The sequence below is a fragment of the Hylobates moloch genome, unplaced genomic scaffold, assembly GCF_009828535.3.
Source record: "Hylobates moloch isolate HMO894 unplaced genomic scaffold, HMol_V3 SCAFFOLD_11, whole genome shotgun sequence".
In the NCBI taxonomy this organism is placed as follows: Eukaryota; Metazoa; Chordata; class Mammalia; order Primates; family Hylobatidae; genus Hylobates; species Hylobates moloch.
Window position 1 is genome coordinate 86,722,121 of NW_026652286.1, and position 27,599 is coordinate 86,749,719.

The window sequence follows — 27,599 nt, forward strand, 5'->3', positions numbered from 1 at the left end:
GTTTGCTAATTTTAGATACAATTTCCAGGGTGACCTACCCTGAAGAGCACTCTAGAGTCATCTGAGTTGTTTGGGGAACAGAAAAAAGCTTCCACCCACAACTAGTTGAAAAAGCTAGAATTTAATGGAAATTGGGGGAAATGAGGAGGGGGAAAGTTTCATTTTCTAGGAAGGAGAGATACTCAAGATGCTAGAACATTTCCATCTTGAACACCTGTAAGAACTGGAGTGAAACCATCCTTCTGTGCCAGAAAGGAGGGGAAAGGGAAGAAAGAAGGAAGGATCCTGCCTGCTTTGCCATTTCTCATATCCATCATCCCCTGATGGCTTGTATGAAGGATTACCTCCTCCCTTATGAGCATAAGTCCCCGAATCTCCAGAGTTTAGCACCAGGAAAATCTCCAGGCAGACAGAGCAGGAACCAAGGAGCACCATGCAGTTCTTTGGGTCTCACCTTACTCTGGTGCTTCTCTCTCTCATACAGGTGTTGCTGCCACCACGCTGGCCTAACCAGGAACAAAGACTCCTTCCTTCTCTTCCACTCAATGTGGAGCATGAAGGTTGGAAATTTCAGTATGAATACATTAATGGAAGAGACAGGGGCAGTAAGCAAAAGGGGTGTGTGAAGATTGAACTATGAACTTGTAACACCCAGGGGTTTCAGTTCTTTTAGACCTGTGCAATTTTCCTGAAATAGCTTTACAGAGTCCCAAAAGTACAGCGCCACTTCAGAGGCCCACTTGGGTTTTTTAATTCCTTCTTCTTCTTCTTTTTTTTTTTCTGGAGACAGGGTTTCACTCTGTCACCCAGGCTGGAGTGCAGTGGCGTGATCTCAGCTCACTGCAACCTTGGCCTCCAGGGTTCAAGCAATTCTTATGCCTCAGCCTACTGAGTGCCTGGGATTATAGGTGAGCGCCACCACACCTCGCTAATTTTTGTATTTTTAGTAAAGACAGGGTTTCACCATGTTGCCAAGGCTTGTCTCAAACTCCTGACCTCAAATGATCCACCTGCCTTGGCCTCGAAAGTGCTGGGATTACAGGTGTGAGCCACCGCGCCCAGCCAGGTTTCATAATTCCTATTCCTTACCTGTATCCATGTAGAAGATGGCAATACACACACCCAACCAATAGGGACAACCTTCTATTCATCTGACCTTTTGAGGTCAAAATCGAGAATAAGAAGCTTCACTGTGCCACTACTTTAAAATTTCCAACCTGTCCGGTTGGAGATCTAGAAGAGACCTCTTCCCCTCTTCTAGATGATGGGGACAGGAGACAAAAAATAACCACACCTTTCAGATGAAGCCAAACCCCATGCCCTCAGACCCAACATAATAATAATACACTCCCAACACTCTAGCATCGCTTCTCTACCATGAGGAGGGCTGCAGACAGCTCACTGCAGCCTCAAACTCCCAGGGCTCAGGTGATCCTCCCACCTCAGCCTCCTGTGTAGCTGGGACTATAGGCATGTGCCACCATGCTGGGCTAATTTTTCTAGTTTTTGTAGAGGTCACACTATGTTACCCAGGTTGGTCTCAATTCCTGTGCTCAAGTGACCCACCCACCTTGGCCTCCCAAAGTGCTGGGATTACAGGTGTGAGCCACTGTGCCTGGCCACTTTATCTCAATTTTTTCATCTGCGGTATGGGAGTAATAACAATATCTTCTTCATAGGAAATAAAGATTAAATAACATAAAGAGCTGGGCACATAGTATATGCTCGATGAATGGGGCTACTGTTGGTGGGGTGGTGCAGAACAGGGCCATTCCAAGGACCCAGGGCCTTGGTGGAGGAAAGCTCTGAGTCATACATGATAGGACAGCAGGGCAAAGTAGACCAGGAAGGAAGGTGCTCTTCTATGTCTGTTGAAGACACTGCTGTGCCTCTCTCTTTCCTATCATGCCCACTGCTGCCTCTTCGGGCAGGCGAACTAGGAAACTTGAGTCAGGCATTTTGCCATCCTGCTGGCTTCCACCCCCTCCATGAGTAGACAGCCCCTGAATCTTCCAGCCTCCATACCAGGTTGGGTCAAGTCTCTGGAACTGGTTAGCAGGAAAAGTGCTCCTTATCTGACCTCTAGCACAGAGAGAGGTAGGCTCTGCAGGGGCACTGTATGAGCAAGTGCCAACCATCGGTGCCCAACCAAAGGGGCGATAAGGGAAGAGGAAGGTAAATCTTCCCTTTAGCACTGTGATAACAAACCTTAAGCCTCCCCCAGCCCTTTTCTAGCAGATGGGTCCCTAGTGTGGCCAGATGTTACTAAGGGTCACAGAGTTTTGGTACATTTATAGGTTTTAAAAGGTCAGGCTCTTTGGTGGTAAAAGTTTTACAGACTAGTAAAATTTTACTGCAGAAGATGGGAAACACAGCTGAAATAGAAAAGGCTGGAGCCAAGAGTCTGGAAGATCTCAGTTCCGTCTGAAATTAGCTGTGGGAATTAAGGCATGTCATGGAGGTTCTCTGGGCTCTGTGTTTTAACCTGGAAAATGGGAGCAAGAAAAGCAATAAGGGGTAGGACAAGGGGCAACGGCATCCAGCGATAGGTGGGAAGTTGAGGCCCACGTATGATCACATCCTTCTTTCTGCAGTGCTAGAGCCGCTGGACACAAGGGGAAGGAAGGCTCAAGCCTGTGGGTCCTGCAGTCTCGGAGCTTTTCATTACCCAGACTGGATCGCTGCCATCTGTTCCTTGGGAGGAGACTGGCCGTCTGCAGGCAGAGCTCAGGAATCAAATTAGCCCGCCCTCTGCTTTTCCCTCATCCCCACCGGCCAAGGCGAGTTCATTAAGGCCTCGCACTAATTCTTATCTTATTTAAAAGGGGCAAAAGTGACTCCACAGTTTCATCTGAGGCAATTTACACCCCGCCACTGGCCACACGGCTCCAGTTTCCCCTGTCTCTTGTGCCATCAAATCCATTAATAGGACATTTCTTCAGGGGAAACTTGATTGCCGCTCCATCAGAAAGGCACACAGGCAATACATCTCCATCCGAGGCCATGGCCTGCCCGGCTCCCTCTAATCCTGTTACCCAAGGAGCTAATTCTCTAATGCACGCACTGTGCAGAGGACATCCTCTTTCCTTCCTAACACAATTGGATAGTTCCAGAGGATTCCAGGAGCTCAGTGCAGACATGAAGGCTTGGGGCCGATGGGACAGGATCTCCCAGATTTCTCAGGACCTCTGGAGGGGTTGTAACATATGCTCATAGCTGGCACACCACTCCTCCTTGCCGAGAGCCTGCTTTCTAGAGTACTACACTGGGGAGGGGTGAGCCACACCCAGACCACCCTGGCTTCATAGTTCAGCCACCTCCTGCTTCTGCTCCATCCTTCCTCCACCTCCTCCTTCTCTTTCTTTTCTCCTTCCATTTTCCTTTCTTTTTTCTCCCTTTCTTCTTTGCCTTTTCCACCAATCTTCCTTTTCCTCCTCAGTTTCTTTCCTAACTTTCCTCCTGTCTGGTCTTCTTTTTCTTCTTGTTCCTCTTATTTTTTACTTCTCCCCTCTTCTCCTTCTCCAGATCCCCACAACTGTGAAAATATTGTTTGACCTTTCATTTTTTTGTGCTCCATTCCCTCCCGCTTTGGTGCTGTCCTTCCAGAACAAGTTCAATTTCTAATGCTTCTTCCCAGCTGTCTCCAAATGGTTCAGCTCTGTGGGAGGAATGCGCTCCAGGCCACACCAGCCTAGGTGTGGAGCAAGAGGTAGGGAGGGCCTCGTGGATATACACAAACACCCTAAATACAAAATGGAGCATTGTGATAGTGGTTAGGGTGTGTCAGGGGAGCAATTAAGTTCTGTTTGCTCTTCAATAAGGAAATGATTATAATAGCAAGCCCAAATGGGTTAGTTACTGCTAAAGGCCAAACCCTAGCTTATGGCTGTATGAAGGGACCCCATCAACAAATGGCATAATGCTCTATGCAGATTTCATAATGCACATAAACAGGAGGAGAAAGTCGTCTAGAAATTTTCAGATTTCTAAGTGCTAATGGCCACTTAGACGTAAGTGGGAGCTTAAATACTTTGTTGGCCAGGCACGGTGGCTCATGCCTGTAATCCTAGCACTCTGGGAGGCTGAGGCGCGTGGGTCGCTTGAGCCCAGGAATTTGATACCAGCCTGGGCAACATGGCAAAACCCTGTCTCTACTAAAAATACAAAAATTAGCCAGGCATGGTAGCACGCCCCTGTAGTCTCAGCTACTTGGGAGGCTGAGGTGGAGGGATCACCTAAGCCAGGGAGGTTGAGGATGCAGTGAGCTATGATCATTCTACTGCACTCTAGCCTGGGTGATGGAGTGAGATCCTGTTTCAAAAAAAAAAAAAAAAAAGAAAAGAAAAGGAAGAATCTTTGTTGGGCTTGAAGATGCATTTAGGAATCTATAGTGTTCTGCTTGGGTCCCATTCAAGACCTCAGCCTGGTGGCCTAGGAGGCAGCCTGGTTCTTCTCGCCTTGCTTTATCCTGCTGTCAAACCTCAGGTATGAGGACATTCATTTTGGAATTCTGGAGAGGTCTGGCTCTATAAATTCTCTAGAAGTTTGGGGCCCTCTTTCTATTCACTGCCTTCATCTCCATTCCCCCAAGGGAAATGCTTGGAGCTGATTGTCCATGTTTTTCTGGACTGTGCAGTGATGAAGCACATGACTTAAGAGAAGAGTAGCCCAGGCTCCCTGAACTTGACTGCATGTTGCAGAACCACACCCCACTAACGGCCACAGGAAAGGACCCCAATGGTGAATGGTATAATGCTTTATGCAGATTTCATGATGCACAGGAATAAGAACCAAAACGGATGCAGCCCTGACCAAGGTAGTTTCTTTCTTTCATTTTAACTTACCTACAATTCAGAAAATTCCTCCTTACTGCAGGGTTCCTAGCCTATTCCACACTTAGAGTCAAGTGGAAAATAAATTAAAAAGAAAGAAAATGTTTTGTTGTTGACACTTAACATGATTGGTACAGGGACACCTACCCAAATGGTGAGCTAGGGTAGGACTCCTTCAAATAAAAATGCGCAGTAATTCTTCTTGCAGGCAACTTTAGGTGTACACAGCTGAGGCCTGAGGGATAGATACTTCCCTATTTAACTTGCAATGAAAAAAGAAACACTTCTTTCAAGAAAGACACTTCCATTTAAAAGGAAGGTATTGAAAATGCTTCCGGCCGGGCGCGGTGGCTCACGCTTGTAATCCCAGCACTTTGGGAGGCCGAGGCGGGCGGATCACGAGGTCAGGAGATCGAGACCACGGTGAAACCCCGTCTCTAGTAAAAATACAAAAAATTAGCCGGGCGTGGTGGCGGGCGCCTGTAGTCCCAGCTACTCGGAGAGGCTGAGGCAGGAGAATGGCGTGAACCCGGGAGGCGGAGCTTGCAGTGAGCCGAGACTGGCGACAGGCAAACTCCGTCTCAAAAAAAAAAAAAAAAAAAAAAAAAAAAAAAAGAAAATGCTTCCAAGGCCAGGTGTGATGTCTCATCCCCTAAAGAAATGCTTACGAAATGATATCAAGCAAAAAAAGAGGGTACAAAATTATATGTGTGTGATATTTACTTCATTGTATACACATTACTGAAGGAAATTATGGAAGAATATATACCAAAATGTTAAGAGTGGCTGTCTCTGAGTCGTAAGTTTACAGAAGATTTTAATTTTTCTTCATATTTTTCTACAAAGTGCACATACTATTATTATTTTTACTATATGTATTTATTATGTATGGCAAGAATGCATAAAATAAATATGTATAGTAAAAGTTTATTTTTATTATATGTTTTATTATTTTTAATATATATTTTACTATTTAAGTATGACTAATTAGATGAGCACAAAAGGGCAGACCTGTGGTGACCCCAGTTACCCTTCCTGTAACTGCAGAGGTGCCCAGTCACCTGCTTGGTTATGTCACCCTGGGGAGTAAGAGAATGGCCTTCCTGCTCCTGCCTGACTCACCCTATCCTGCCCCAGCCCAGTGCCACAGAAGCATACTTGCCAAGGGACATCAATGAAAGCAGCAGCATGGTGCACCTCCCAGGGGTCAGGCTGCACCCTTGTCTCACGGGCTTCTGCAGCCCCTGTCCCCACCTAAGTTACTCCTTGGGGAAACATGGCCAAGCCCCCTGGCTGAATGGGTGGACTGAGCTCCCACAGCATGACATCAGCTAGGGCGGACTTCCCTCTCAGCCGTCCCCTCCCCTTTCCTCCCGCCTGAAACATGATCCAGCTGAAGGACGGATTGCAGGAAAACTTGGCAGCTCCCCAACCTTGGTGGCCCAGGGAGTGTGAGGCTGCAGCCTCAGAAGGTGTGAGCAGTGGCCGTGAGAGGCAGGCTGGCTGGGACATGAGGTTGGCAGAAGGCAGGCAAGCTGGCCCTTGGTGGGCCTGGCCCTGAGCACTCAGCAGCACTCCTACGCGTGGGAAGCTCGCTATGCTGCTGTGGGTCCAGCAGGCGCTGCTCGCCTTGCTCCTCCCCACACTCCTGGCACAGGGAGAAGGTAAGCAGACTTCGGGAAACAGCAGGACTTGGCTGACCATCTGCTGAGGTGGGGCAGGGGATGCTTCAGTCCTCTGAGGGCTGTGGAGAGGAGGGTGGGGAACGGTGTGGCTGCAGGAAGTTCAGCTATCTTACCACCTATGAGCATGACAGCATTTGAGGCATCACGGTTAAGCTAGAGAGAGTTAGGAATGTTGAGTCCTGGGGTGGGGCAAGAGCGGAGCTTGCAAAGAGGGGAGCAGAGAAGTAGCCTGGCATATCAGAAATAAAAAGACAGGCACCAGGAGGGGACTCCTCTCCTCTTTGCCCTTTCCCTAAACTATTTGAATGAAAGCTGCAAGGGACCTTAGAACTCATTTGGTCCACCCTTGCCTGTTATAAATGGGAATGCTGTGGCCCAGAGAGTGGGGAGCGGATAATTCATTCAAGGTCACACAGCTTGTTAGCAGCAGAGTGGGGACCAGAACTAGTCTAGTCATCTTTCCTCAGCTTCACTGGTTTTGTTGCATGAGTTCGTTCTCTGGGCCTGCGGTTCCCCAAGTTCCTTTCCAGGACGAAACTCCAGTAACACCCAATTTCTCTCCACATTCCCTACACCCGTCTTCTCCTGACTCCCTTGAATGTAGGGTGTTTTAGCCACAAAGGGACCTGCTTCCTTTTGCTGCAGACCATGTTCATTCCCCTCTAGGAGGTTTCTCTCCCTACAGAGCTGGGGTGGAGCACACTGGGGCACAATTAGAGGAAGTCATCCAGGGGTTGGACAGACGTGAAGAGCTCTGGGCAAGATGTCCTTCCTCCCAGGAGTGGTCATTTGAGAGTGCTCCGTGGGTTAAGCAAACGCAAGCTGTAAGTGATGACTGTGGTCGAGGGCTTCCTTGACTGAGAAGAAACTGTCCCTCCCAGCAATGGTCCTTTGCCCTGGGCCTGCTGGGATGGGTTCAGTGCTCTCCAAGCTGGTCAGGATCCCAGTCAATAGGACCCAGGCTGTTGCTGGTGTAGTAAAGATGCACACGGGTCTGCATTTGAATCTCAGTTCCTCCACTTGCAGGGCTCGGTGCTCACCTTTCTGGGGCTTGGGGATCCTTGTCTGCAAATAGCCACTCTGGTGGACTGTTCTAAAGTTAAATGAAGAATATGTTCATTGATGTTATTCCAAAGGAGACACTTAAAAAAATTGTGTGTGTGTGTGTGTTCTCTCTGCTCTTCTCTGTCCTTCTGAAGGAAGCCAGCAGCTTATCAGGGAAAAGGGGGTGAAAGGAGGGGGAATCTGCAGGACTGATTTGTTGTACAGGTTGCACACAAGATGAGAGAAGACGCAGTCTTGTTTAGCAAAAGCCAGGCCTGCCGGCACCTGGTTAGTGAAAGACCCTGGCTACCCTGCCAGCTCCATCTCCCCTTTGCTGCCCGTATGCTGACCCTCTAGGTTGTACTCCCTTCACCGTCCCATGAATTTTCACTTTTGCATGTCAGGCCACCCTTCTGGAAGTGCTCTTACTGCTTCCAGTGTGAAAACTGAGCTGCACATGAAATCTTCATAGAACAGGACCAGGGTCCAGGAGCTGGGCTGTCTCATTACTGGTTTGTCCCCATAGGCCACCTGCCCCAGAAGTCGTTTGATTTCTTCTCATTCTCTCCGCACCTCGTCCCAACCGTCTTTCTAAGCCCCTCAAGTTTGCCCATACAGCAACCCTAGGAGGTGGACTGGGCCAGCCCTCCACCTGTAGCTTGTGTGTGCCTGGGGCAGGGTGCGAGGATCTTCTTGGGGTGGCTTTTGCAGGATGTAGGGGAAATGTCAGTTTTCACCAGATGCCCGCACTTCCTTCTTTCTTTACCTGTTTCATACTCAAAAAGGAGATGTGTGCAGATGCTGAGGTTTGACCTCGGCTGAGGAAAACCCTGATGCAGACCCTTGGGCTTAGAAATTGTGCACTTGGGGTCATGCTTTCTTGCAGCCCTCTTGCTTTTAATATCACACCCTGACAGCCAGCTTCCCTGTTGCTCCCCAGAGGCCCTTGCTTAGGCCCCGTGGGCTACCTACTTTCCACCCTTCTTAGCCCTCAACCTGATTTGAAACTCAGCTGTCTCGTGCCACTTGCTCTTCCAAGCCCGATCTCTGCTTTCCTGTCAATGAACGCATAGGTCCTTTCTACAAGGTAATACATTTGAATTATGGTAGAAATCTCTGCAGACAAAATGCTCTAGTGGTGAGAATGTCAGTCTGTGTTTAGAATTTTGTGAGGTGGGGATGGTGGGGATACATCTCTTTTAACAGCTTACAAACCAGGGCAAGAGAACCGGGGGAAATCTTGGGGGGCTGGTGTCTACTTTGAACTGTTCTCCTTCCCAGCCAGGAGGAGCCGAAACACCACCAGGCCCGCTCTGCTGAGGCTGTCGGATTACCTTTTGACCAACTACAGGAAGGGCGTGCGCCCTGTGAGGGACTGGAGGAAGCCAACCACCGTATCCATTGACGTCATTGTCTATGCCATCCTCAACGTGGTGAGGATCAGCCCCCAGCTGCACACAGGCTGACCTTTTGGGGGTGGGAGAAGGCCATGTGAGACAAGTCACCCCCTATGCAGCTTGGTAGGCATTTGAGAACCCATAGGACCTACGGTCTGGCACCACAGCTCAGGATGGATTGTAGCATCATCTGCACAGCTGCCCAAACCAGAAACCTGGGGTCACCTTGTGGCTGCTGCTCCCACACCTGTACAGTGAGGGGGTCACTTCCCACATGTGGTCCTTCCTACACTGCATAATGATAATCATCTGTCTATGTCAGCTGTATGAGGATGAAGACTGTCCCATGTATCTCTCTGCCACCAGTGCCTTACACACATCCCTGGTACCTGGCAGGTGTCACTAAATGATTATTGAAGAATCAGCCAACAGATGAATTATTCCTCAATTCCTTCATTAACTACCACAGTAGGGTGGGGTGCACTGCTCAGAAGAGGTGGTCAGACATTGTGCAGAGATAAACAAGGCAATTGCAGAGATGCAGTGGCTCTGTGTTGGGGTCAGGTAGGCAGGACCCAACTTCACAGTCTCTACTAATTTTAGTCGACTAAAATCACTCTACTAAAATTAGTCAGCCTGCCTGACTAATTTTTGTATTTTTAGTAGAGACAGGATTTTTCCATGTTGGCCAGGCAGGTCTCGAACACCTGGCCTCAAGCCATCCGCCTGCCTAAGCTTCCCAAATTGCTGGTGTTACAGACCTAAGACACTGCTCCCGGCATTATATGTATATTAGAAGTTGAAACATAAATCACTGTTGGCAGAGCACGGTGGCTCACGCCTGTAATCCCAGCCCTTTGGGAGGCCGAGGTCGGCAGACCACTTGAGGCCAGGAGTTCAAGACCAGCCTGGCCAACATAGCAACTGCATTTCTACTAAAAATGCAAAAATTAGTCGGGCATGGTGGCACACACCTGTAGTCCCAGCAACTCAGGAGGCTGAGGTATGAGAATCGCTGGAACCTGGGAGGTGTAGGTTGTAATGAGCTGAGATTGTGCCACTGCACTCCACCCTGGGCAACAGAGCAAGCAAGACTGTCTCAAAATAAATAAAAAAATAAATCATTATTACTTCTTTCTAGGTGTGCTCTAGTGAACAACTAACTTTTCCTGTCTGGCCAGGGAGCTCCAGTCTATCTACTTTCCCTGCCCCGGCCCCTGCTTTCACTTCCCAAAGCAATAGGGACACAAGGAAGCCCCTCCTTTAGGGGCTGGCATGTACGGGGTGGCCCTCCAGTCCACACGGTTACTTGTTCAAGCTCCCTTTCCTTTCCCAGGATGAGAAGAATCAGGTGCTGACCACCTACATCTGGTACCGGCAGGTGAGCAGGCCCGCCCCTCCCTGCCCCCGTTACCCATCCTCCTGGGAAGGAGTCGGGAGTTCGGGAGTTTCAGTGGCCTCATCGAGGGAAGGTGAGGGGAGAGGTTGAGAAGCACCCTCAGCCTGAGATCCAGGAGTGTGGAATCTCCTCATCTCAGGTCCGAGAGTGGAAGGAGGCTTAAAGATAGTGGAGGAGAAACCCTCCAACCCCCCTCTGGCTTCTGAAGTTCTTCAAAGCACCCCAAACTATGGCCTGTCCCAGCCTCTGTTGAAAGGAACTCACCAGCCAGCCCCTTCACTCTCAGCCAACTCTGTTTGCTAGACCATTCTTTCTTCTATTCAGCCAAACTGGACAGCAACCAAATTGGGTGATTGAAACAGGACGGTTCGTTCCATCCACTTAGTCCTCACATCCTTGGCCATTTCCCCACTCTTTTAGCTTCTGATGGGCCTGGGTCAGCCCCTGGTGTGTGGATATGTCTGAGGCTTGGCAGGAATTCTGGCTTCGAGCTGGGGTGGGGTAGGAAAAGAGTGGAGGTCGCTATCCAAGGGTCCTGCTCTGGAAGCCCCTGGGGTTGTTGGGGAGAAGTCAGAGCAGAGGGGAAACTAAAGTGACTGAACACACGGAGGCAGAAGCGTGAGGACAGCTCACAGAGGTCATGCCCAAGAGGTTCTGGGGACACACCTGGCATAAGTGGGTCTCTGTTATCCCTCCCCACGGCTCATGGCACATCCATCACCACGACCAGGCATGGGACAGGGCGTGGGGTGGAGGAAGAAGCTAGAATGCTGATCCCTGAGATACTGCTCCGTCCCTGCCTCACAGAGGGATCCCTTACTGCAGTGCACAAAGGGAAGGGACCCAAACAAGCACAGGCAGCCTGGAGCTCCTTTCCCAGGACATCCATCCGAGCTCTCACCTCTGGAGCTCTAGGGCCACTTGTCTGCCCCAGTTCCTGGCATCAGCAGTGAGGGAATGACAGTCTACATGCACCAGCAACTGTGCCAAGAGACTGGAATTAGAGACACAAACTAGATCGAGGCCCTGCCCACCATGAGCTCACAGACCAGATACAGGTACTGACAACTGAAATGCAACAAGACAGCCACTCCAACGTGGCAAGGACAAGGTGCTAACTATGGGAGCGCAGAGGAGACGCATGTCACCCAGCCTGTGGTGTGGGGGTCATGGACAATGTCCTGGAGAAGGGAACAGACAGATGCCTTGGCTAAGTCCAGAAGGATGAGAAAAATGCACCTTGGTAAAGAAGATAGGCGAGAGGGAGCAGGATATGCAGAGACATGGAGGTTCCGGCAGTGTTTCATTGCATACGGCTGCAGTGTAGAAGTCACAAAGAGGCATGGCCAAAACATGAGGCTAGAGAGATAGCGGAGGTCAGATTATATCAGCCTGTGCTGGCTGTGAAGTTTAACTTTATCTTAAAGGCAATGGGGCACCCCTGAAGGATTTTAAGCAAGGGAGTGTCATGATCAAATTTACATTTTAGACTGGCCATCCTGGCTTGAAAATGGAGAATACCTTAATCAAAACTTAACAACAGCCATCTCCACCCTGTGAAGTAGATGTTATGATCTCCATATAAATACGTTGAGACCAAGATCCAAAAAGTTATTTGTCTGAGATTCTCAGCTGGCGGAGGGGGATCTCACAGTATTCGAAATGACTGACTTCTTTCCTGGGGCAAGGCTGCATCTAGCCGAGTTGTTATGTGTGGAGGCAGAGTGTGAATGAAGAGGTGGGGGAACTCTCAGTTACTGCTGAGGGATTTGGGTGCCACTGACACCTGCTTCTCCCAGGAAGATGCCCACCTGTTGCCTGGGCACTGAGGGTGAAGTCAGCCTGAGTTGCAGGCAACCCTCACTGGAGATGGAGGGGGCTGCCTGTGACCATCCCTGCTCCTCCCCTAGTACTGGACTGATGAGTTTCTCCAGTGGAACCCTGAGGACTTCGACAACATCACCAAGTTGTCCATCCCCACAGACAGCATCTGGGTCCCGGACATTCTCATCAATGAGTTGTGAGTACTGTTATCCGTTGTGATGTGGCTGGGTGACTTAGGGGCTGGAGAAACCTGGAGACAGAGAGACAAGATTGTCACTGTTGCATTTCAGATGTCCCATCAGGAATTGCAGACTGTAGATAAAGCTGGTGTGAATCCAGATTCCCATGTCTTCCCCGACCCCCGACCTTTTTCTGTTCTTTTCTTTTTGAAAACTCCTTCTTTTCGGTGCTTGTTGTTGAAATTCCATACTTCGTAGTCCAAGGGCCCCTGCCACAGGGAAAGAAACCAGTGAATGAATTAACACTGAGTTATAATAACCTAATGGGACAGCTGCACTTCTAAAGGAGACAGTAAATGTTTCTTAAAAAAAAAAAATGGAGCACTTGGCCGGGCTCAGTGGCTCACATCTGTAATCCCAGCACTTTGGAGGCCGAGGTGGGTAGATCACCAGAGGTCAGGAGTTCAAGACTAGCCTGGCCAACATGGTGAAACCCCATCTCTACTAAAAATACAAAAATTAGCCGGGCATGCTGGCAAGCACCTGTAATCCCAGCTACTCAGGCAGCTGAGGCAGGAGAATCACTTGAACCTGGGAGGTAGAGGTCGTGGTGAGCCGAGATCATACCATTATACTCCAGCCTGGGGGACATAGCAAGACTCTGTCTCAAAAGAAAAAAAAAAAAATGGAGCACTGATAGTGGCTGCCGCTTCTGGCCTGCAAAGGAGATTTGGAGCTGGGGGACATGCTCAGACCTCCCAAGTCACACAGCTACCTGACAGGCCACAGATTGCTTCCCCAATATGAAGTGGGTCCCACCAGGCTTTACTCCTGGCAGCCAAACACAGTCCCATTTGGCCCCAGAAAACATTCCTTCTCCTCATCCTGCAGGTTCATTCAGGGCCCACCAACTGGGTTTCAGAATTCAAGGGCAGGGAAGATGGCTGGGAAGACAGAGGAAAAGGGAAGGTGACAGGTGGGATAAGCCATCCTCCACCCCTTACCCACAGCACTGTCCAACTCCAGGAGGTGCCACTGACATTTTTCCAAAGGAGGTAGTTGACCTGGACCACAACCCCTCCCCTGCATAGCTCAGGCTGGAGGGTTCTGGGAAATCCCAGTTTCTGCTGGCTCTCCAGTTTCAACAGTGAACTGGCCTTAGTCTTGACTTCTCATCTCTCAGCCTGAACTCACAGAAGGCTGAGGGCTTAGCACCCTGGGCTCAGCCCACTCCATGCCACAGTGGTCATTCAAGAGGGCCTACCACTTTGAGATCAGCTAAGAGAGTGGAATGAGGTCTTGTGGGGCTTTTCTGGCTTTCCCCAATTCTTATCCATTTCTCTAGCTCATTTTCATCCAGAGATGATTATTTTCATTTCAAAGGACTTCTAGGGGTGGGAAGCAAAGAGAAGCCAGAGTCAGGATGGAACACAAGATCCTGCTCTTTCACCAACCCTGCCTGGTCCCACAGGACTGGTGATCCTGGGAGCCAAGCTTTGCCCAGCCTGGGGCAGTGACAGGTTGGGGCCACTGGGCACGCTCCCTACTGTCCATGGCTTTTGGGCCCATGGGTTTTCCTTCCTGCCTTGTGTGGCCAGGAGCCAGGGGAATAAAGGAGAAATGCCCATGACTGCTTGAAAAGTAGCCTTGACAACGGCAGATCAGGAAGCCTAAGATAGGAAGGTTGGAAAAACCGAGGCCAGGCAAAACATCCAGGTTGTCTGGCTGCCTATACCCTCCCCGAACTTCATTCCCCACCCAGTTGTTCCAAGATCTTCAGGCCCCCAGAGCTTGCCCTGCCTCTTGAGCTCCCAAACTGACCCCCTTTCCCCGGCCAGCGTGGATGTGGGGAAGTCTCCAAATATCCCGTACGTGTATATTCGGCATCAAGGCGAAGTTCAGAACTACAAGCCCCTTCAGGTGGTGACTGCCTGCAGCCTCGACATCTACAACTTCCCCTTCGATGTCCAGAACTGCTCGCTGACCTTTACCAGCTGGCTGCACACCAGTGAGTATGTGGGCTTCGCCGGGGCAGGGGTGGAGGTTGGGGGACCCCAGGGACATCTGAGCGAGGAGTGTTCCCCAGGGCGCCTTCTTGCATATCCAGCCTACTAATGCCCTGGGCCTCTGCTTCCTCATCCTCTGCATGAGGTGAATCTGCTGCTCTTGCTGCCCCGACAGTAAGAGTTAATCACTTTTGTCAGTAGAAACTTTATATAGCACAGTATATTTTCCCAGACCCTTCTCTACACATTTACATTCACACATCCATGTGTGCATATATATACACACACACACATCTATGGAAAGTACATGGAAATTGCTTTATGAGTTCTTATTTTACATTAATATATCAGTATTCAGTGAAGGTGTGAATCGACTGCAAGACGCTCAGTAAGGGACAATTTTTCCCAATATCTCCAACAGGATCTAACACTAAGCATCTCTCAGATCCATTTTTTTCCCTTTACCCCCATGCAAGTCACCCTCGTCTCCTGCCTAGGTTTCTGCTTTAGCCTCCTACCTGGTTTCCCCATGCATTCGTGTCCCCCTAAATTCGTGATTCTCACAGAAGCCAGTGAGATTTTAGTAAAATGCAAATCTGACCGTGTCACTTAAAACCCCTCAGTGGGATCCCAGATACCCTGGAACACAATCCACCCTCTTGAGCTGACTGCCACAGCCCGCTGCTCCAGGCTCATCTGCTCCCCTGAGCTCTGCTCCCGCCCAGCTGCCTTCCTTTCTAGCCCCAAACCCTCATAATATTCTTTCTCTTTATCACATGTTGTTTCCTCTCCTATGCTACCTGGCCCTTTCCTCCCTCTCCCATCCTGCCCCACACCTGCTCCCCCCAACCACACCTAGCCTGGCCAACCCCTCTACTCACCCTTCTGATAGCAGCATAAGTTTCAGCTCCTCAGTTTACCCTCTCATCCCCTAGACTAGGCCATCCCTGTTGCTCAATTTATACCATCCTGATCCTCTCCCACCTCTGTCACCCTTGTAAGTACTTGTTCAATGTGTCCTTCTCTCCTAGATATAAACTTAGAAAGAGATGGGTGCAGTGGCTCACAAATGTAGTCCCAGCACTTTGGGAGGCCAAGGCAGGAGAATTGCTTCAGCCCAGGAGTTTGAGGCCAGTCTGAGCAACATAATGAGACCCTATAAAAATAAAAAGTAAAAAAATTTGGAAAGGGCAGGGACATGATTTCTCGCCCACCTTTAGATCCCCAGCACAAGGCCTGGCACAGAGGAAGGGTCTCAGCAAATGTTACCAAGCAGATAAATGCTAGCTAAGGGCTTGCTAGAGGGCTGGTGAAGTGCACACCACCCTGTTGCAAGAAGGCATCCCCCAGGCTGGGCGCGGTGGCTCACGCCTGTAATCCCAGCACTTTGGGAGGCGGAGGCGGGTGGATCACGAGGTCATGAGATCAAGACCATCCTGGCCAAGATGGTGAAACCCTGTCTCTACTAAAAATACAAAAAATTAGCTGGGCGCAGTGGCAGGCGCCTGTAATCCAGCTGCTCAGGAGACTGAGGCAGGAGAATCACTTCAACTCGGAGGGTGGAGCTTGCAGTGAGCCAAGGTTGCACCACCGCACTCCAGCCTGGGTGACAGAATGAGACTCCATCTCAAAAAAGAAAAAAAAAAAAGTCATCCTCCACTTCTGCTCTGATGTATTCATTACCTTAAACTTAAGTTATGACAGTGATGCATGACTGCCTTGACCAAAACCAGAAACACAGATAAGGCTAACGTCTCCTTTGACTTCACCCTCAATCCCAAACTTCACGAACAACAAGAGTTAACCACTTTTATCAGTAGAAACTTTATCTAGCACAGTATATTTTTCGAAATCCTTCACTACACATTTACATACACACATACACATCTATGGAAAGTACATGGAAATTGCTTTATGAGTTCGTATTTTAGATAAATATATCAGTATATATATTATTATATACTACTACTTGATTCTTTTTACTCAACAATAGGTCTTGGACATTTTTCGAATTTCATGCACATTTAGGTCTTCCTCAAAAATTTTAGCTGCTATAAAATAGCTCATGATTTTGGAAGGCAGCTGTGCTCACTACTACCACCAACGCAAACATCTAATGATTTTGGTTGCATCCTAGCTTATTACGCATTTTCTGATTGATGGATATTTTAGTATTTTCCAATATTTTGCTGCAATGGATACTTCTGTCCTTCCTGGTACATATGTCTCTGCTGCAGATCTTGAGAAGTGGAATTGCAATCTATAAGTGAGGATTTTGCTTATTTTCTTAATTCACTTTTAAAGGCAGGCAGTTCCATCAAGGCAAAGGTGAAGAATGTTGACTTTTGTTCATTTCTGCAATGGGCAATTCTAACAGGGAAAGCTAGAAAGCTGTTTGGAAGGGGTGTGTATGTGTGTGTGTTTGTGTGTGCATGTGAAGGAGAGAGAGCGCTTTCTAATGAATGGTTTGCATGGTTCTTTGCACCGTGTGTTTTCATTTAAGACTTCATCTGCCCTCAGTGTGGCCTTGTGAGATAGGTATGACGAGTACCTCATTTTATAGCTGAGGACACTGAAGCTGAAGGTGATGTGCTGAGGCTGAGGTTGAGCCATCGGATTTCAGCTCCCCTTGGTTGCTGCCCACCTGTGTCCCATCATCACAGGGTCCGGCAGGCTCTGGGCACTAGATTCCAAAGCTGGCTTGCTTTATTCTCTCTCAGTCCAGGACATCAACGTCTCTTTGTGGCGCTTGCCAGAAAAGGTGAAATCCGACAGAAGTGTCTTCATGAACCAAGGAGAGTGGGAGTTGCTGGGGGTGCTGCCCTACTTTCGGGAGTTCAGCCTGGAAAGCAGTGACCGCTATGCAGAAATGAAGTTCTATGTGAGTGGGAACGAATGTGGGTAAAATGGTGAATAAATCTTCACACCCGGGTAGACTTAAGGAGGCATACTGGAAAGAACTTCTATAGCCTTTTTCCAACCCCAGGGTTGCACACATCTGGAACTTCAGTGAAGTAGAAGGAGAAACTCCATGAATGTCCCTTACTTATTCTAAACAGCCATAAGCCTGGATTGAGAGGCAGGGTATGGGGGTCTGTCTGTTTTCTTCTCTGAGCAATCCAGGCTGGAAGCCCCATAAAACAAGGAGTCTGAGCTTGTGGGGTGGTTCCTGGGAGCAGAGCCTGTCTGCCCCAGGCTTCCCACAAGCTCTTCTCCCGGTCCCAGATGGTCATCCGCCGGCGGCCCCTCTTCTATGTGGTCAGCCTGCTGCTGCCCAGCATCTTCCTCATGGTCATGGACATCGTGGGCTTCTACCTGCCCCCCAACAGTGGCGAGAGGGTCTCTTTCAAGATCACACTCCTCCTAGGCTACTCGGTCTTCCTGATCATCGTTTCTGACACACTGCCGGCCACTGCTATCGGCACTCCTCTCATTGGTAAGGCCTCTCCTGGTAGCAGAGCTCAGTCTGGTGAGAAACTCACCCCCTCCCACCTCCTGCATGTGTCTCTTGCCTCTGCCCTGGGCTGCACAGGTGTCTACTTTGTGGTGTGCATGGCTCTGCTGGTGATAAGTTTGGCCGAGACCATCTTCATTGTGCGGCTGGTGCACAAGCAAGACCTGCAGCAGCCCGTGCCTGCTTGGCTGCGTCACCTGGTTCTGGAGAGAATCGCCTGGCTACTTTGCCTGAGGGAGCAGTCAACTTCCCAGAGGCCCCCAGCCACCTCCCAAGCCACCAAGACTGATGACTGCTCAGGTGAGAAACAAAAGGGAAGAGTCCATACAGTGGGGCTGCTTCTGGCTTGGATGTCGTGGAAAGTCTCTGGAGGGCGTGGCCTGCCAAGGAGGTGCTGTACTGCACATGGCATCCCATGCCCTGCCTTACTGGGGTGGGGGGGGCAGCCTTCAGCCAAAGGTGTCAGTCCAGACCCTTTCTTCACTTACATAACCTCTCATCACCTTGGGTGTTGACAGAGAGGGTAGGAATCCCAGAGGCTGAGCATGTCAGGAGCTGAGTCCTCTGGGCTGAGAATGGCCTCTCTCTAGGATGGACCCATGGGTGAAGTCAAATGGATGCCCCTTAGGAAATTATTGGTCTCCCTGCCTCACACGGTTAAATACTGCCTCTGGGGTTTCTAAAACTCTTATTCTAAACAGCCCAAAGCAGGGCATGGTGGCTCACGACTACAATCCCAGTACTTTGGGAGGCCGAGGCGGGAGGATCACTTGAGCCCAGGAGTTCAAGACCAGCCTGGCCAACATAGTGAGACCTCATCTCTACTAATCTTTTTTTTTAAGGTGGCTGGGCATGGTCATGCACTCCTGTGGTCCTAGCTACTTCAGGAGGCTGAAGTGAATCACTTGAGCCCAGGAGGTTGAGGCTGCAGGGAGCTGTGTTCACATCACTGCATCCCACCTGGAGACAGAGTAAGACACTGTCTCAAAAATAAAAATTAAAAACAACAAATACACAGCCCAAAGACCAGGTTCCTTAGAATTTCAAACACCTATGAGGCAGAGAGACATTAAATGTGGAGTTCATACCTCCTGAGGAATTGTTATAGCTACCATTTGTTGTAGTTGGTGGTGGTTAGTTGGTTGGTTTATTTACTGAATATTTTGTGCCAGGCATGTGCAAAGCACTTTGTCTACATGATCACATGTAATACTTATGACAACCCAAGAGGATTCTCATTCTTATTTTTCCAATAAGGAAGCAGAGCTATAGAGAATTTGCTTGTCCTAAATCACAGAGCCAGGAATTGGTAGAACCTAGGCCCATCCGACCCTAAGCTTCTCTTTCTAACCACTCCTCTCCACTCCACTCCTTTTTGTCCTTCCTCCTGACTAGAGCCAGGCCTTTTACATGAGATTTTTGGCTCGTCTAAGGCCATCTCATCGAGAGCTAGTGAACTAGTCTGCCAGCCTACTGCCTAATTTACCTTGGTGAAGGAAGCCACTTCTGTAGGTGTATTTCCTGGTCCAGGACCTGCAGTCACGGACATGAGAGCAGCACCCTCCAGCCTGCTGCCCCTCTGAGGCAACAAAATGGAGGAAAAGTAGCAGTGGATTGGGAGTCCAGATACCTGAGCCTTGGTGGTCTCATCATTAAATGATCCTCCAAGTATGTGACCACAGGCTAGTCACCTAACCTCTCTCAGCTTCACCATTTTTTACATGGTGGGAATAGTTGGCTGGGCACAGTGGCTCACTCCTGTAATCTGAGCACTTTGGGAGGCCAAGGGGGGTGGATCACGAAGTCAGGAGTTCAACACCAGCCTGACTAACATGGTGAAACCCCGTCTCTACTAAAATTACAAAAATTAGCTGGGTGTGGTGGCACATGCCTGTAATCCCAGCTACTCAGGAGGCTGAGGAAGGAGAATCGCTTGAACTCGGGAGGCAGAGGTTGCAGTGAGCTGAGATTGCACCATTGCACTCTAGCCTGGGCAAGAGAGTCAGACTTGGTCTCCAAACAAACAAACAGAATAGTAATCACGCCTACTCTGCCTCTCTTGTGAGGCTATTGTGAGGCTCAAATGAAATAATGTATATCAGGTTGCTGAGGAAAGCCCATAGGTTGAAAAGCAATGTATAGGAAGGATACTTTGTGACACTAATGATCTGGAAGAGGGGTGGAGGATGTGCGTTAGGAGGGGTATGCGAGGATCCTCAGTCGTACTGGTTTTTCAATTTAAATTGGATGGTGGATTTGCAGGTATGTAAGTTACTCTCTATACTTTTAATGTCTAAAGTTGTTCCTGAACAGCCACGGTGGCTCACACCTGTAATCCCAGCACCGTGGGAGGCCAAAGTAGGCAGATCACTTGAGGTCAAGAGTTCAAGACCAGCCTGGCCAACATGGTGAAATTCCGTTTCTACAGAAAAAAAAAAAAAAAAAAAAAATTAGCCAGGGGTAATGGCACGTGCCTGTAATCCCAGCTACTCAGGAGGTTGAGGCAGGAGAATTGCTTGAACTTGGGAGTCGGAGGTTGCAGTGAACCTAGATCACACCACTGCCCTCCAGCCTGGGTGACAGAGTGAGAAAAAAAAATTTATTCACCCCAAAAATGTACAGGCTATAGAAGCATAAGGGACCATGTTCAGGTCACCACCTGGGGTCTCCCTCTCTTGCCAATGCCCTGCCCTTCTTCCAGCTATGAGAAACCACTGCAGCCACATGGGAAGTCCCCAGGACTTGGAGAAGAGCCCCAGGGACAGATGTAGCCCTCCCCCACCACCTCGGGAGGCCTCGCTGGCGGTGTGTGGGCTGCTGCAGGAGCTGTCCTCCATCCGGCAATTCCTGGAAAAGCGGGATGAGATGAGAGAGGTGGCCCGGGACTGGCTGCGCGTGGGCTCCGTGCTGGACAAGCTGCTATTCCACATTTACCTGCTGGCGGTGCTGGCCTACAGCATCACCCTGGTTATGCTCTGGTCTATCTGGCAGTACGCTTGAGTGGGTACAGCCCAGTGGAGGAGGGGAACAGTCCTGGTTAGGTGGGGACAAAGGATTTCTGCTTAGGTCCCTCAGGACCCAGGGAATGCCAGGGACCTTTTCAAGACACAGACAAAGTCCCATGCCCTGTTTCCAATGCCAATTCATCTCAGCAATCCCAAGCCAAGGTCTGAACCCTTCCACCAAAAACTGGGTGTTCAAGGCCCTTACACCCTTGTCCCACCCCCAGCAGCTCACCATGGCTTTAAAACATGCTCTCTTAGATCAGGAGAAACTCGGGCTCTCCCTAAGTCCACTCTATTTGTGGACTTTTCCCCATTGACCCTCCCCTGAATAAGGGACTTTGGAATTCTGCTCTTCTTTCACAACTTTGCTTTTAGGTTGAAGGCAAAACCAACTCTCTACTACACAGTCCTGATAACTCTGTACTAGGCTTCTCTAACCCCTAATGTCTTTTTTTTCTTCACCTCACTTGTAGCAGCTTCCTTGAACACTCATCCCCCATCAGATGATGGGGGTGGGAAGAATAAAATGCAGTGAAACCCTAAACTCTCCTCTTAACCATTTTTCAGCAGCTTTGGGAAGAGGTTGGATGGTTAGAAGAAGAGATTTACAGTTAGCTAATCCCAACACTTTGGGAGGTCGAGACAGGTGGATCACTGCAGGTCAGGAGTTCGAGACCAGCCTGGCCAACATGGTGAAACCCTCCTCTACCAAAAGAAAACCAAAAATACAAAAATTAGCCAGGCGTGGTGGTGCATGCCTGTAATCCCAGCTAATCGGGAGGCTGAGGCAGGAGAATCATTTGAAGCCGGGAGGCAGAGGTTGCAGTGAGCTGAGATCGTACCACTGCACTCCATCCTAGGTGACAGAGCTAGACTCTGTCAAAAAAAAAAAAAAAAAAAAAAGATTGGTGCCTCTAGGCCCAGGAAACTGGGAGATGACAAGTAGGTTGAAAAGCATTTGCACAGGAAGGATAAACACCAACTTCATGATATTAGTGATCTGGAAAAGGAGTGGAGGATGAGACTAAGGAGGGGTATACAGGGATTCTCAGTCATATTGGTTTTTTAATTTAAATTAGATGGTGGGTTTGCAGTTATGTAGGTTACTCTTTGTACTTTAAGTAGCTGTTATGAAGAAGAAACACTAGGAGGTGGGATTTAAGGTATGAGGGTCAGGACCATGAATACTTAGCAATGGAGAGAAAAGAGGGGGAATCTCGGCTCTGCAACCCCTTGGAAAGATGCTGGAAGGGTCCACACAGCCCTGTTACCTGGGCTCATGATCTCTTAGTGAAGGTGGAAGCAAGCTCTCTCCCTGCAGGTGGGTACTGCAACGGAACGGAGACGAGAGCTTCAGCACCACGGCCAGCATCAGCTGGTTTGGTGTTTGAGAAACACCAAGAAAGCCAAGGCTTCCATTTCTTTCTTTTTTTTTTCTTTCTCTTTTTTCTCTTTCTCTATCTCTCTCTCTTTTTTTTTTTTGAGTTGGAGTCTCGCTCTGTTACCAAGCTGGAGTGCAGTGGCGCGATCTTGGTTCACCGCAACCTCTGCCTCCCAGGTTCAAGCGATTCTCCTGCCTCAGCCTCCCGAGTAACTGGGATTACAGGCGCATGCCACCATGCCCAGCTAATTTTTGTACTTTTAGTAGAGACAGGGTTTCACCATATTGGCCAGGATGGTCTCGATCTCTTGACCTCGTGATCTGCCCCCCTTAACCTCCCAAAGTGCTGGGATTACAGGCATGAGTCACTGTGCCCAGCTTGGATTTCTTATCTCCTTTGGGAACAGTCAGCAGTCAGCAATCAGCCCCTGGCACATCCACCAGAAAGCAGGGCCAGGAGTATGTAGAGTCAGCAGAATGGTCTTTGATCTTATTTCTCATATCCTGGTTCGCTCTCCCAGACATCAGAGTTTAAGACATGCTGAGTAACAACCAACCCATTGCTTCATCAACCTAACAAGTAGTCAGAGAAAAAGAATGTGAAACCCCACCAAGGGTGACCTATCTTAGTGTCTGCAATGTATGGACGAGGCTTTCCTTGGTTCTCCCTGTCTCATTCCAGCCTTGTCCCTCTCCCTATCTTGGGCTGCCTGTCACTCTGAGGAAGACCTGGTGGAGAGGGATTAAATGCTGCCAGGCTAAAGGGAGAGGACTCAAAAGGAATATCTGGAATGAGTTCTTCTAACATTTTCACTGCCTCTTCAGTTGGTCCAGGTCATCCAATTATAAGGGACTCAGTATGGGAAACCTGAAACTGTATATTCCGCTGACCCCAAACTCTGTAATTCTAGTTCATAAACCATCCAGGAGGCTGGGTAGAGGGCGAAACTTTTCATGGGACCTTTGGAGCTTCGTGTCTAAAAGAACACAGAGGCTGAGGAAGGGGGCTTATCTAGTTTAGCTTCTCTTAGCTTCTCACCCCAGATTCTTCGGCATGCAGAAAGAACTCATTGAATACTGTCTAACTGGCCAATTGCTCCTAAGATGAACTAGGAATGAAGTTTCATCTGATACTTCCACTCCAGACATATGTGCTTTTGATTCTAGTTATCAGGGATTCATTAGAGATTTTATATTTCTTTTTGCTTTGTTGATGGATAGAGATTAGGGTCTCCCAGCAAAAAGCAAAAGATTGTGAGGCTGGGGATTGGCCCTCACAGTTGTTGTCTCCTGCTGAGCAGAGATTGGGCTAAAGATGGGAGTGTTCATCACTTCTTTCTTGAGATGTCCCCTGGCCCCCATCTGTTGGAGCCTGGTCTTAGAACCAAAAGCTGCCCCATTCCACTAGGACTTGCTTGGACTAGCCATGCTGTTTTGGTGATTCTCGTGTCTCAGGCCAGAGGGATAGGAAGGTGAACATTCTGGCACTGTCAATGGATCACTGGTCAGTAAATGGGTGGCTATTGGCAAAGTGTCCAACCAGAGAGCTAGTAAGACACTAATCATCCTATTGATTCTCCATCTTGCTCTCCCCACCCTTCACCCACAATCAATGGGGTGACAGAGCCCAGCATCGAGGCAGCCAATTAACCACCTCAAGAATGAGCCGCCACATGTAACATCTTCTGCTCCAATAGCTACATCCAATCAGCTCATCGATCTGGCATGTGGGCTGTGTTGCCCAGGTATGAGAAACCGAGGCCCAGACCAGAGAACCCCCGCAGTGTGCTAACTCCTGATCATCAGTACCAATCTTGGTCTTCTCCCAAGGAGACCTTTGCCCCATCGAGGGTATGAGAACACCCAGAATTTCCCTCCCACCTGTTATACCTCCTGGAAGCTGCTTCCTCCCCTCCTCTTGACACTTTAGCCAGTTGCCTCTCATTCTGTCCCAGCAGAGAGGAGACCAGAAACACTCATGTCTTTATAAGTGCTTCCGGGAAGCTTGCCAAGTCTCTCGCCCATCCCCACTTCTCTCCTGCAGCCTTCTCTATTCGCCTACAAGTACTCTCAGTTCTCATTTCCTTTTCCTATTTACCCCATTTCCCAGTGATGTCATTTCTACTAAAAAGATTCCATCAGAGGTGCTGAAAGTGCCCAGCCTGAACCCTTCTGTGAGTTTGCAGCTGGTGCTGCTTCAAAGCCATGGAGTCTGTCTCCTGCCATCCTGGAAAGGACGCTGCCTTTCCTCTGGACGCTGGCAACCTGGCCTCAAGGATCTCAAGGGCACCTCCCAGGAGTGGACACTCAGTGGTTTTCTGAATAGCTCAGGCAGAGTGGCTGCACTCAGAGGCCAGGATATGGGCATAGGGGAGATTTCCTTCAGAGAACACGAGGCAGAAAAGTTGCCTGGTTAGGTGAAGGAGGGGGAGGAAGAGCTTGCAGAGAGGTGCAGTTCAGCATTCACCAGCCAGATCCTCTTCCCTCCCCCACCTCCCCCCAGCTTCTGAATCAATACATTTTGAATCTAATCTAATAACAGAGATTTAATGAGGGGATAATGCGTGTGGAGCCGCCAGGCGCTTTGTCTCTTCTTTCATGCAGCAGCTGGGGCCCATTATCTGGGGACAATGCCCCGTGCTAATCACTCCCTCTCTCTCCTCCCTCCCAAATGTTTGGGGAGGGGAGGTGAGCGAGAGAGGGCAGCTCCTCCCTTGATTGGAGGGAAGTGGAAGGGTGGAGGGGGGAGGATGAAGTCGAGAAGGTTCTGGATGGTCCCCACACAATTGTCTTGACCTGACGCCAACTCACTGGTCTTCTTCCCGGGCCACACTGTGCACCCTGATCAGTGAGAGGTTGGGGGAGCCCTACCAGTGCATACAAACAGCAGATAATTAATTATCAGCTGCAGTATCAGCTCTGGAAGTTGGGTATTTTTTTTCTTTTTTCTAACTTGGTCCTCTATAATTTAAGCTATCCCATTGAGGCCTGTGATTGGCCAGCCCTGACTGTCATGGTTAGAGAATTAATCCCTGGTTTTAGAGCCCAAGAATATCCCTCTCTGAAATAGAAGCCTGATCTATATTCTCTTTCTTCTATCTGGAGGCATGGAGTTTAGACTGTAGGAAGAACTTTCTGATAATTCTATTACTAACATGAATTAGATCGGGAGTGGAAAGGGAAGGATTGGAATCTCATTTCCTAGAAGGCTTTAAAAAGAGACCTTTATCTATTGAGGTTGGGAAGGGGCAGATCAGGAAGAAGAGAAGATCTGCCTCGATTTCCTATCAGAGTTCCAGTCGGGAGGGCTCCCAGAGCTGGCACACCCGAAGCCTAACCACTCCCATTCCTTTTTTGAAACATATTTATTGAGGACAGCGGAAGAGTGCCATGTGGACAGGGAGATACAAAACTTGAAATCTGGCCCCAACACAGGCTAGCTCTGAAACCTGGGACAAGCACTTAGCTTCCCTGTACTTCAATCTTCTCACCTGTAAAATGGGAATCATATTAGTACCTGGCTCATGGGTGTGGTGGGGACCGTGCTCCCAATATGGGGCAAAAGTCCAGGGAAATCATGAGTCTGTGGTGGGGAGACGGCTGGTGGCGTATCAGCCCTTCTCGGATGGCTCACATCTCATTCTGAATGGGTGAGAACTGCTCATAGGGCACTGTGGAAGAGAAGCCTTTCTCCTTCATGTCCCCATTTTACAGATGAGTGGGTGAGATGAACTGGTCACTCAGCATAAGCCCAGAGGGGGATAAAGCTCCTGTCCCTATCAGGCTGAATCCAGACCTCTGTGTCCAACACTTTCCTGACTCTTTTCTCCCATTACCACCTTCTCCCCTTTGCCTCTGCGCACTCAGAGCTTCTTTGCACACAGTTCCTCCCTAAAACCACACCTTTGAGTTCCTGCTCTGGGAAAGCCTATGGGATACTGGCACACTTTTCTGGGTCCCTCCTATGCAACACCACCTCCTGTGTCCCTGTATCTGCAAAGAGAACTAAACTCTTGGCAGACAGACATATCATGAGTATGACAGCTGGGACTAGGGGAGCCTGGGAATTCACTACCATGAGCCTGGGAGAACCCCGACCTACCCCCACCACCCCCGCCCCGACCCCTGCCCCACTTCAGATGAGAAAGAGGTATCCATCCTAAAGACCCCAGTGAGATGTCAATCTTTGGCCGGGGCGGCCACAACCCTGCCTTCTAAGTGCTTTCCACAAGGTGGCAGCAAAGTCCAGAAGTTCTATGGAGGGGCCTTTATGAACTATTTTGTTGCCCCCTTCCCTCCCTCAGTCTCAAAATAAAACCCTCATCCCTCTCCAGCGGCCTTTGAAGCCCCCTTCCTTCAAGGCCAGTACTTTCCTTTGGGTCATCATTAAGGACTGTGCTCCAGAGCGCTTTGGAGTGCTTTTACTCTGTTCTGATGCTCTGGCAGAGGTCAGCCCCCAGTCCCCACCCCATCACACACCTGTGCCCAAGCAGCTCCCCCAGCAACTCAGCCTCCTACTTATGTGCTCACACCTGGACCTCACCCTCAGCTACACGTGTAGTTGCTCCAGCTATTTCCCTTTCTGCTCTTGCAATGCAGATACTGATGCCTGATGGCAAAGAAAGCCATTTTACCCCAAACCCACGCATACACAGGCTATGCACTCTCTGCCTTTCTATTCTGCCCATGTCTCTAAAGCCCCAACTCCAGCCCATCCCACACTGGCTCTGAGGTGCTCCTCAATGGTCCTAGGAAATCAGGGGCAAGAGTGAGGTGCTGCCCAGAGCAGGAGCTGAGGGAGGACGAGGTCCGTGGTTAGACGGGGAGGACGCGACCCTGGGAGATGCTCACTCATCGAAGGGCTCCAGGGCAAGGACTGGAGAGAGGAAGCTGGTTCTAGGTAGGGTTTTCGTGACATGATTGCCTCAGCCATCCCATGGCAGGTGCTGTTGCTCCTGCTAGCTGTGTGGACTAGTTTCCTGTTGCTGCCGTAACAAGTCACCAACGTGAAATACAAATTTGTTATCATACAGTTCTGGCGGTCAGAAGTCCAGCACATGGATCCACAGGGCTGTGTTCCTTCTGGGAAATCTAGGAGAGAATCTGTTTCATTGCCTTTCCCGGATTCCAGATGCAAGACACCTGCACCTGTATTCCTCGGTTCACAGTCCCTTTCTTCAGCTTCAAAGCCAGGAGCTCAGTACCTTCAACTCCTCTCTCTCTCTCTCTCTCTGTGTGTGTATGTGTGTGTGTGTGTGTGTGTGTGTGTGTGTGTATCTCATCTCTGCTTCTCTGCTTTGCTTTGTCACATCTCCTTCTCTGACTCTTCTAACTCTGTCTTGCCTTTATAAAAACCTTTGTGGTTATAAAGGGCCCATCTAGATAATTTAAAA

The 27,599-nt window shown here is 49.4% G+C and overlaps 1 protein-coding gene across 2 annotated transcripts; it reads left to right on the plus strand.

Moving 5' to 3' along the window:
- Positions 1-6,211: 6,211 nt before the first annotated feature.
- Positions 6,212-21,369, plus strand: HTR3A (5-hydroxytryptamine receptor 3A). Of its 2 annotated transcripts, XM_032168127.2 has the most exons (9): positions 6,212-6,496; positions 8,843-8,994; positions 10,295-10,339; positions 12,268-12,377; positions 14,199-14,368; positions 17,087-17,247; positions 17,592-17,802; positions 17,899-18,120; positions 20,522-21,369. In XM_032168127.2, exons 1-9 carry the CDS (start codon positions 6,430-6,432, stop codon positions 20,818-20,820), a joined length of 1,437 nt encoding a protein of 478 aa, XP_032024018.1. In that variant the 5' UTR covers positions 6,212-6,429; the 3' UTR covers positions 20,821-21,369. The 2 variants fall into 2 exon arrangements, with proteins under 2 accessions (XP_032024018.1, XP_032024017.1); XM_032168126.1 differs by having other exon boundaries at positions 17,592-18,120.
- Positions 21,370-27,599: the final 6,230 nt, after the last annotated feature.